At 41.4% G+C, this 11515-nt stretch overlaps 1 protein-coding gene across 1 annotated transcript in view; it reads right to left on the bottom strand.

Moving 5' to 3' along the window:
* Window positions 1-1301: 1301 nt before the first annotated feature.
* WDR47 (WD repeat domain 47) overlaps window positions 1302-11515 on the bottom strand; it is a 69767-nt gene continuing 59553 nt past the window's right edge. Inside the window, exons 11-14 of the mRNA XM_019528367.1 lie at window positions 7597-7767; window positions 6529-6660; window positions 4639-4857; window positions 1302-2683 (exon numbers count right to left, since the gene is read on the bottom strand). Of these exons, the coding sequence (XP_019383912.1) occupies window positions 2541-2683; window positions 4639-4857; window positions 6529-6660; window positions 7597-7767 (665 nt within the window). The 3' untranslated portion in view covers window positions 1302-2540. The remainder of the gene's footprint in view (window positions 2684-4638; window positions 4858-6528; window positions 6661-7596; window positions 7768-11515) is intronic.

Raw genomic sequence — 11515 nt, 5'->3', positions numbered from 1 at the left:
TTTCTGTGAGCCCTACTATGTCCGGGTTTGAACTATCCAGAGGGCAAGTTCCTCTTGCTTATTCCCCATACTATGAGCATTGGTGTAGAAGCATTTAAGGCCTTGAATTGGTGCGTGTGCCACCCCCAGATTCCTAGGACTACCTGGACCCCTGTTGCTTACCTGGGTATTTTTTGTGCACGTCACCTGTCTTGGTTGGGAGGTGTCCTCAAGTCCTCCTGTGGCCCCATCTCCCGGCGAAGCTAGTTTAAAGTGCGCTGCATGAGATCAGCCAACCTGGAAGAGAAGACACGCTTGCCTTTAGGAGAGAGGTATAGCCCATCCCACCCAAGCAAGTCCCCTACGCAAAAGTATGGGTCGTTATCCAGGAACCCGAGGCCTGCCTGGGTCTTTGAACTTGTTGGAAATGTTGTTAAAATATGTTGCTTTAAAAAATAATAGAAGTGTCCCAAGCTGGAGTATTTATTATAACATACTGGTTGGATATTATTTTGTGACTAAGAATCACAAGTCGCCAGCTGTATGGGTGACATGGAGAGAAAAGAAATAAAAAAAATTCAGTGCCCCTGGAAAGCATACTGAAATCAGCAGGCACTGGCCCTGTGGCTGCATGGTAGTGGCAGCAAGTGTTCTGTGGTACTCCAAAAAGCCTCTCTTGCCACATTTTCCTTGCACACAATTTCCCAGAAATTCTTTATATAGAAACTGACTGCCTGTTCATATCGTCAGCCTTCGCTTCAAAAAGGAATCAAGGGATTGTACAGGCACATAAATAGAAAAAGAACAGGCTCCTCAATCAGTAAGTTAGTATAAATAGAGTGATTCTGTTATGCCAACTACTTAAGATTACACAGAAGCTGTAAAGCAGTGGTTCTCAACCCTTTTAGACTGGAAGCACCATCAGGTCAGTTCATGGGGGAGGGCAGGGGCGGGGGCTAGATTGAGGCCCCCCACGGTGAGGGACAGTGCCTTAGAGGCAGGAGCAAGGTTAAGTTGAGTGGGGCCCTGGCCGAGTGGAACTTACCTTCTGGGGAGGTGCGCCCCCACAATTTTTTCTCCCTCAATCTGCCCCCTCCCTTCGCCTACCCACAGACTTACCTGCTGGGCAGGGGAGAGTGGGGGGGTGGGGTGACGGCGACGCACAGTAGATCTTGGGTTGCTTTTAAATGTCAAAGGTGATCTACTTATAAAGGCTGGAGACCACTGATCTAAAGTTTTTTTTTTAACGTTCTGTCAATCTACAGGTGAAAGAGGGAGACGTATACAAAATAACAAACAAGAGAGACTGAAATAACGACTAATTGTGCTTTCAGGTGATGTCGGAGGTCTTTATTGAGATATAGCACAGATACACTTCTATAATAAACCTTTTCACTTTTATACAATAGTTTTAAAAAAAAGGCTTGCTACAGTGAACAGATAATTTAGTCAATCAGAAACCAAAACTTAACTGCATTCAAATAAATAAATAACCTAATATTTAAATGTAAAAGTAACCTGTACAATATGAAAATATAACAATACATAAACATTAGATTCTAAATTTTTTGTAGAAATAAAAACTGCAATTCTGCATTACATAAACAGTGCAAGAAAAAAAATTAAATAAGCTTCTGGACTGGGAAGTTAAGTGATTTTAAAATTATCATGCAGACATAGCATTTTAAAGCCATGCTGTTGTCTATAATAAGTGTTAAATGGTGTCATCTTTCTTTGAGAGTTTGGGTAGCCATTATGCTCGCTGTGACAATGCTGCCAAATCCACTTTTCTACAGTACGTCATACAGAGGTATTCTGTTGCATTCAAAAAGTGAAACATTATGTTTCAAGAGCAAAACCTACATTTTGTTTTCAACATGTTGCTGTTTTACTACATGAATTTGTTTCCATAGGCTTACATTTCCCCCCGCTTAGATGAAAAGCAAAACATACTATATTATGGACTATAATCAAGAAGCAGTTACTGCCCACTCACCTTTAAAAGTTCATAATTATATTATAAAAATCAATGTTGAAGTTGTGGAGACAAAAAAAAGTCAGACCTTTTTCTGCCAAGTGATGCACACAACAGAAGTGTGAAAACAATAGAAGTAAAATTTTCATCTTCTATGTTTATGTGGATCTAGGTTCAATATATATTGACTTGATTAAGGTGTAATTCAATTAAGGTTCTCTATAAAATAGTCATTGAGGCAAAGACCAAGGAATGCAATTAATACTAAACTGTAAACACATCATTCATATTACTCTGAGTGCACATCAACAACATAGGAGCTCTTCCAATAGACTTTGGCAACAAGACTACAATAGGTCACAGCAGCATGAGTTCACATGGAAGACTGAAAGCACTGCAAAATAATACTAAAAACACCAAGACCTCCTAGCAATCAGAAATTCTGTGACAACTGCCTCTTCTGGCTAAGACACGCTTCTGGTCAACTGCTGCTCTTTGAATACCTAAGTTGTTTGCTTGTTTTAAATAAAGTCTAGTAGTCTTACGTCTCTGTGCTTTATCTGCATAGGTTGCCATTAGTTGCACTCTAACCATTGTAAGTCCAAAGGGTTACAGTTCTGTCTGCAGAAGATGATAAGAAGGAAAGATCTTGTGTATGCCACCTGCACTGAATCACTTTGTCTTTGTGTTCTCCTATCACCATAATAGGAAGCTGCTTGGTAAGGTCCCCTAAAAGGATAGAAAGGATAAAAATCATTACCTGTATAAATGCTTACAAAAAAGTTTTCTTGGAAATAGCCTACACTTGTATTTAGTTTGCTGAACAGAATGCAACCCCATTGGATGGAACTTTAAAAGGTATTCACAGAAATAACAAACCCTTCTATTTACATAAGTACCCCATTTTTTCACATATAGCACACTCCAAATGGAAATACACACACCCTATTTTTGGAGGGCACCACAAAGGAAAATGATCTCATTGTGGAGTATGGGTAAGCACCTGAGATTTGGGGGTCTCCTAAGTCTGACCCCATGCCCTATGGCCCCGACTGGGCATACTGGGTCTGCATGCTGAATCTGATCCAGCATGTCAGATTTGGCTGTGGATTGACATAATGCACCAGCCTGGTGGGTGGTGCTAATGTCAGCTGGCCCGGAGTCTCCCACAAAAGTCTGGAGATCTGGCTGCAAGTGAACAGTGGCAGAGCTGCCATGGCTCCCAAAGCTGTCAGATCTCTGGATCCCTGGGGAGCTGCATTTCTCACATACAACATGGACCCACATTTCCTACAGCTGATTAGGTGGAGGAAGCGGGGCTGGAAAACATGCATTTTTCATGTGATAAAATATGGTATATTTGGGTTTGTAATGATGATTACCATTCATATTCTATAATCTATAGCAGGGAATCTAAAACTCTTTCAACTTCATGGGCCAAATGAAGGGTGAGGAGCTGGTCTGTGAGCTGCATGTAGCCCACAGACCAGCCTACAACATGCAGAGGCAGTTTGATGCAGGCACCATGTGGCCCACACCCTGGACCAGCCCCATGCATTTTGTGTAGCATGTGCACTGGTTCCAAGCCCATGTACTGTACGCAGCATGACCTGACCCAGGACACAAGCTGCACAAGGCCCTCATGCCAGACTGGCTCCACATGCTGTATATGGCATATAGAGCCAGTCTGTGGGTCTAATCCAGCTTGAGCTCTGCATGTCACATGCCCCAGCCCCATGCACTGTGTTCAGCACTGCACCAGGGCACATGCAGGGTGCATCCATGTGGGGTGCCCACAACAGGCAGGTCCTGCATGCTACATCTGACATGTGGGGCCAGTCTATGGGCCTGATCCAGGCCAGCCCTGGATCCAGCAAACAGAGCCAAACCAGCACAGGCACTACATAGAATGCTTGCCCTGGACTGGCCTCATGTTGCCTTGGCAGCACATGCTCAGGCTCTTGTGTCACATGCGGCCCTCGCCAGATGGACTCCACATATCACATGTGCAGAGCCAGGGCTACTGCATGCTTCATTCCACACACTGGTTGTTTCCACAGGCAGCACTGCAGGCTGGATGATAGGAGCTCTCTGGGACAGATCTTTGCTACAGATCAGGGTTGTCAATTAGCATTTTTGATGAGTTAGCATTTATATTGTGCCTAGAAGCCAGACTGAGGCTTACTGCAGCATTTCAGATGCAAATCAATCAATCATCTACCAACTCCAAGTATAAGTTACTAATTCATACAATTTTTTCAGTACTATTAAAAATAAGCAGTTCATTAGAACAAGACAAATTCCCCAATCTCTTCTTTCTTTCTCCCCATCCTCAAAAACATCTTAAATCTGAATTTTGTTTTGTAGGTCTAAATTTTCTCACTGCCTGAAACTTTGGTTCAGTCAGGCAGTAGTACTAGTTTCCCTTATTGCACTTAAAGACACTTAACCAGATTTAGCTGAAAGGCTATAGCCGTTCACAATTAAATAGAATCTGTTTGAGAGTTGATTAGACTCCCAGGTGGGTATATTCTGAAACGTGTTAGCAGATCTCAGTAATACTTCCTCAGAAACTAGTCTCTTTAGATCCAAAATTTCTTACAAGTCTCCAACAGTAAAAAAAACACAAAAACAAACTATACTTCATTACTCAATTTTAATGTACGTCATAGCGGATGGGTTACCTTGCAAGTCCGTCACCTTTATTTTCATATCATAAGATCCTGTGAGCAAATAATGAGCCCCAGGAGAGAAGCGAACAGAACGAACATCACTGGAATGAGGGTGATAGCTCTGTACCATTCGTCCTCCTCTAATATCATATAACATACAGCTGGAATCCTCTTGCCCAGTAGCAAGGAGACGGCCACTAGGATCAACAGCTACTGATGCTACAGCACTGCCTAAAAGAAAAAACATTCTATGTATTAGATTAATGCACACTTGGTGAGATGTTCTGCATTCTTTTGGAGTCTAGAAATATTTGACATGCCTGTAGTAAAGAAGTATTTTTGGTAGTTGTAGTAACAAAGAAAATGACAACATTAAAACCAAGTCTTATTACAAGTCAGACAAAACTTAAGTAACACATAAGCTAAGTACAGACATTTGGGAAGGTTAAGTTGGGTTCAAAATGGCTCCCCGATTTAAAACTTAGCTTGTCCCCATACCGATCTTACATTTACAAACTCAGACTCAATGACCAGCAATCAGTCTAAACCTGTAACCATACAGAAGTTCCATGCACATGAACTGATCTAAAAATTGCAGAACCTGGTATAAGATACGCCTGGATTCATGTAGCATCAGACTTATTTGATTTAGTCAAACTGGAACATGGAACTTCTGTACACTTTCCCTGTGCAGCTGCAAGGCTGGGAAAACCCAGCTACTATAGCCCCAGCCCCAGGGCTGCTCTTTTCATCACCCCCTCCCACTCCCGACAGGGCTATTTTTTGTCCCCCACTCCCTGGCCCTGACCAGCCAACCCTCTCAACTCCCATCCCACAAGCCACCCCAGGTGCAGCTGCTTTTATCAGCATTTGCTGCTGCCAGAGCCAAGCAACTAAGTCCTGGTGGGGAGAAGCGATGAGAGGGATGGGGGAAGAAATGACCTTGCAGGTCACGCCTCTGCTTCCACCCCACCTGTAGGTTGTGCCCCACTATGGGAAGTGCTTGTCTCCCCTCCCTGGCAAGCCCCTGATCTCCTCCAGCCTGTTGGATCCCCAACCCCCTGGCTAGCCCCCCCCATCCTGACTTGCCTGTTATCAGGCAGCTGTTCTGAATCAATTTAACCTTCCCCCAACACTCCCGAATATCTGTACTTAGCCATATTAGCTTATTATGAAGTGATAACAAAGCTACAGTTAAAGCTGCAATCAGGATTTTTCCAAGACTATGAATATTTGTTTTGCTCCAGAAAAGAAAAATAGTTAAAAAAATCCAAAAGAATGTATGAGGGATTTTATTTTCCTACACAGCTAGAACTCAATGTGCAAAGTGTTCAAAAATATTTCAGTGACAGAGATTGTTTTGGGAACCAGTACTCCTCACAACAGTGAACAGTTGTGTTTACTCCGTTAATACAGAGACAGTGACATTCTTCCAAAACCTACAAATCTGAAAGTTTAGGTATAAACTAAATTTTGGCAACTATATCAACTATATTTCTATAACTATTTCAAAGTAAAGGTTAAAAAAACCTTTAAAAACCCATAACATTCAAAATCCTAAATACCCCTCCTATTCCCTCCACCTCTGTCAACATTAAATTAGTTTAAATTTTATGTTTAAGATGGGAAGTGCATTTTCTGTTTTAAAACACCAAAGGTTATGGTGCTTTATAGATAATGTTTGAGGTAAGGAGTCAGAAAGAAAAACATAACCAAGGTTTGAATGGATATGCTGAAGGTACAGTCTTTTTGAAAATGAGCATGTGGGGGTGGAGAAGTAGGGGGAGGCTTGAACAAGTCAATAGTCACCATTTTACAATGCAAGATTAATGTTTTACTACCTACCAATGACATGAACCATCTTTAAAATATAGAAGCATGCAAGACAACAGCACAACTTACCAGTTCCATGAAATGTTGTTCCAACAACACGCACACAACTTGGTACTCTTAGATCCCAGAATCTTACGGTCTTGTCTTGGGATCCAGATGCAATCATCCACCCACTCCAAGTATAAAGTGCTAAAATATGACCTGCATACAAGAATCCTTTTCACTTCACTGGTAAGAATCAAAATTTAAAGACTGATAAACTTTTTTTCCCCACACAATTCTGAATGCGTTTGCATTTGGAGATTAAATAGTAGCTTCAATGCTACACAATTAGGAGTGTGTTAAATATTCCATTTCAAAAAGCAAACAGAACAGAACGTTAGGATAGTTATCTGATTCTCTTCAGAGAGCATATTTATCAGCAGATATCCATAAGTTTCTATTTATTACCAGTTATTCAACCTTTAGTAAGCATCTGGGTGGGGCCATGAGTGCCTTATTGGAATACCTTACTTTAATTGTTAGCCTGAAAAACAAACATGGCCTCCCTGCTGAGTTAGGGTTTAAAGAAGCAATTTGCAAAGTAGGGGTTACAGGACTTGCATGGGACTCAAATCCCAATGATTTTTTAAAAAACCTCCAAACAAACAAAAAAACACACCTCAGGCTCACATTAGAAAAGGGGTCATATATGAAAAAAAAAGACTGGGAACCACTGGTTTAAAGTAGATACGTCTTGTGCTCCAGACACTTTGTATAATGTAATACTGTAGACAGCCAGAACTGCTGCTAGTAGGAAAGGCATTTTTTATTACAAATACTGTATTTTCTCACATACAAACACATACCCTTTCCCCACCTCAAAAAAAACAGCTGTTGGAAATTGGAGTGTAGTCTGTATACCAATAAGAAAGTAAAGGCTGCACATGATCCACAGGGAGAACAAGAAGTAGGCTTGGGTTTCTAGCTGCTGATATTCAGTTACTTACTGCAGGGAAAGATCCTTTTTCTTCATTCTGTCTTTCAAAAACAGGGCGCACTTATGGTGCATGTTGAATGTGAGAAAAATATAGTATTTATTAAAGTATAGCACAGGTCAGATGATATAGATAAAAAAAGCAACAGTAACAAACATACCAGTATGGCCACTCAGAGCATGAAGTCCTTGTCCTCGCTGGCAGTCTGTTGTATAAATATTACAGTCCCCTGCTCCAGCACTTATTAGAATAGCACCACCACTTTCTGGTCCTTCCATGAAAGCGAGATCCCGGATTGTCCCATCGTGCATACTGAACTCCAAGTCTGGACCTAAAATAAATTTAAACAAAACCAGGAACACACTGAAATATACTTTAAATATAAATTGATTTTGTAATAAATTTAAGCAGTTACTCTGACAGTACAGAACGGAGCTAGGGTAAAGAGAAACTGGCATCAGAAGCCAGAGGAATGGAGTCCATGGCTGACTAGATGAGAGAAATGGGACTCTGATGAAGCAAAATTTGGAGAGAAAAGGGGAGTGGGAACAGAGATGGCACCAGGATAGGTTGGAAGGAATGGGGCAGAAAGGGTCCAGTTTTGGGGGAAATAAGACAGAAGAGTCTATATCCACTACAGCAGGCTTCTCTACAGATTTTGCAATGAATCTCAAGATTCAAGTCTCATAATTTTTTAGTGTCTTACGAGCATCTGTGAAAAGCATCTCGTACTCCATGCAGAACGGCACTAGACAGAGATGACAATATATTCCTGCTATTAATTACTCTTAGCTCAAGTGACAAGGGCCTGTGCGATGGATTTAAAGGTTGTACCAGTGCAGATTAGCAGTCTGTTAACATTCAAATTGCTATGTAGCAAAACTTGTTTTTATAGTTTGCACTTTAAAAGCTAGGAAATTATACCTATAAAAGCTGCAGTCAAGCACAAAAAAATTAATGAATATCAGTATTAAAATAGCTTGTACAATCATAATTCCATCCTTTATGTTGTTTTCCATTAAGCCATCTTTAAAAAGGAAAGAAAAAGAAAGAAAATAGGATGGGAAGGGACTTAGTTTACATTTCTGCTCCAAGACAAGATCAACTACATCTAAATTTATTCCTGACAATTGTCTGATCTGTTCTAAAAGTCTCCAGTGAAGGAGATTCCACAAGCTCCTTAGGTTATCTATTCTACTGATTAACTATCCTTACAGATAAGTTGTTTTTGCTAATGCCTAATCTTTGCTACACTTTAATCCCTTTATTTCTCGTCTTACCTCCAATGAATACGGAGAAAAAAAAATGTATTACCTTCCCCTTTAAAGTAACCTTTAGATATTTGAGTACTTGTCTAGCTTCAGTTCTCTCTCTGTACTACACAAGTCCAATTTCCCTCCAATTATTATTTCTAGGTTACATTTTCTACATCTTTGATTAATTTTCTTAGCCCGTATCTTTCTTAAAATGCACTACCCAAAACTGAACAAATTACTCCAGGCAATGCCTTGCCACTGCTGAGTAGAGTAAAAGGATTATTTCATACAGCTTACAAATGACACTGGGATTTACGTATCCCATGTTTGTTTTTTTCACAACAGCTGAGATTGGAAGGTAAAACAAACAAGGCAGATAATTGCAAAAGAAAGGACAGTCTCATCATCTGGGCAATTGGATAACTGGATTCCATCCCTGACTCCTATAACATTCCTACACACAACTTAAAACAAATTTGCTGTTACACATAGTCACTAATTTGGTGTTCCTCCTTTAAGGTGCCTCACTTGAAGCTGTTGAGAGCTCCAACTGAAATCAATGGGAGAAGCATTTTGAATATATGAAGGGATATGTAATACTTCTACTTGGAACCTTGGATTGTAAGTATCTTAAACAGAGCACCCACAATTAGTGAATAGTTTTGACCTGAATCATCGAGCCTGTTTGCCACTTGTAAAATGGGGATAATAGCCACTCACATGACAGGAATCCTCAGGGTCTTTAGGAAAAGAAGGAAGGACAGCTGCAGAATAAGGACCCTGGACTTCAGAAAGACAGACTTCAACTCACTCAGGGAACTCATGAGAAGGATCCTCTGGGAGGCCAGTCTAAGGGGGAAAAGAGTCCAGGAGAACTGGTTGTACTATTAAAGAAACCTTACTAAGGGTGTAAAACGAACCATCCCAACAGGCAGGAAGACTAGCAAGTATGGCAGAAGATCAGCTTGGCTTAGCAGGGAGCTCTTCAAATGAGCTAAAGCATAAATAAGAAGCTTACAAGTGAAAGCTTGGACATCTGCTAGGGAGAAGCATAAACATACTTATTGGGCATGCGGGGATGAAATCAGGAAAACCAAAGCACAGTTGAAGTTGCAGCTAGCCAGGGACATGAAGGGTAACAAGAAGGGTTTCTACAAGTATGTCAGCCACAAGAGGAAGATCAGGGAAAGTGCGGGTCCCTTACTGAATGGGGGAAGCAACATATAGTGACAGATGATGCATGAGAGGATCAATGTTTTTTCACCTCAGACTTCACAGGCAAGGTCAGCACCTAGACTACTGCACCTGGTAGCACAGTTTGGGGAAAAGAGGCAAGCAAACAGTGGCAAAAGAACAGATTAGGGACTATTTAAGAAAGCTGGATGTGTACAGGTCCACAGAGCTGGACACGATGCAAACAAGGGTGATGAGGGAGTTGGCTAATGTCGCTGCAGAACCACTGGGCATTATTTTTGAAAACTCATTGCAATTGGAAGAGGACCTGGATGACTGGAATAGGGCAAAAGCAGTGCCCATCTTTAAGAACGGGAAGAAGGAGAATCCAGGGAACAAACACACGAGGCAGCCTCACCACATTCCCTGGAAAAATCATGGAGCAAGTCCTCAAGGAATTAATTTCTAAGCACTTGGAAGAGAAGGCGACTAGGAACAGTCATCATAGATTCATGAAGACAAGTCATTCCTGACCAACCTGATGGCCTTCTATGATGAGATGACTGGCTCTGTGGATGTGGGAAGAGCAGTAGACATGATACACCTTGAATTTAGCAAGGCTTTTGATATGGTCTCACAACATTCTTGCAGGCAAGTTAAGGAAGTACAGGCTATATGGATGGACTGTAAGGTGGCTAGAAAACTGGCTGGATCATTGGGTTCAAAGGGTGGTGATCAATGGCTTGATGTCTAGTTGACTGCTAGTATCAAGTAGAGTGCCCCAGAGATTGGTTCTGGAGCCAGTTTTATTCAAAACTTAACCAATAATCTGGAAGATGGCATAGAGTGCACCCTCAGCAAGTTTGCAGATGACACCAACCTGTGTGGAGTAGTAGATATGCTGGAGGGGAGGACTAGGATTGAGAGAGTCATAGACAAACCAAAAGAAATCTCATGAGATTCATTAAGGACAAGTGAAAGTAGTTCACTTAGGATGGAACAATCCCATACACAGTATAGGCTGGGGACTGACTGGTTAAGCAGCAGCTCTGCAAAGAAGGATTTGAGGGTTACAGTGGACAGTAAGATGAATATGTTCCAACAGTGTGCCCTTGTTGCGAAGAAGGCTACCAGCATACTGGGCTGCATTAATAGGAGCATTGCTAGGAGATCAATGGAAATGATTCTTTCCCCTCCGTGTATTTGGCACTAGTGAGGCCATATGTAGAGTACTGTGACCAGTTTTGGGCCCCCCAGTACAGAAAGGATGTGGACAAGTTGGAGAAAAAGTCCAGTGGAGGGCAACAAAAATGGTTAGGGGGCTGGGGCACGTGAGTTGAGTAGGAATCCTGGTTTTCTCTTTAAAAAACACCAAAGAACTCCACAAATTCTCTGATTAACCCCCACCAAAATCCATGTTTTTCTATGGTTAAAATGAAGTGCCACTATCTCTATCCATCAGTTGAATACAATGTTTTACTGATATACTTACTATTTTAAAGTAATTTGGAAGCCTATAATTGCCTTAATCACTGTAATAAAATAAATGATAAATACGTATACATTTTGGCATTTGATTTTGGGGTTGTTGTTTTTTTTAATCATGGGGGGGGGGGGGGGGAAAAAAAACCCCCCCCCCCCCCCCCCCCC

Source organism: Gavialis gangeticus, unplaced genomic scaffold (genome assembly GCF_001723915.1).
Source record: "Gavialis gangeticus isolate Ggan-Ray unplaced genomic scaffold, GavGan_comp1, whole genome shotgun sequence".
Classification (NCBI taxonomy): Eukaryota; Metazoa; Chordata; order Crocodylia; family Gavialidae; genus Gavialis; species Gavialis gangeticus.
The sequence above is the reverse complement of the archived record's forward strand: the minus strand, read 5'-3'. Positions and strand labels throughout refer to the sequence as shown.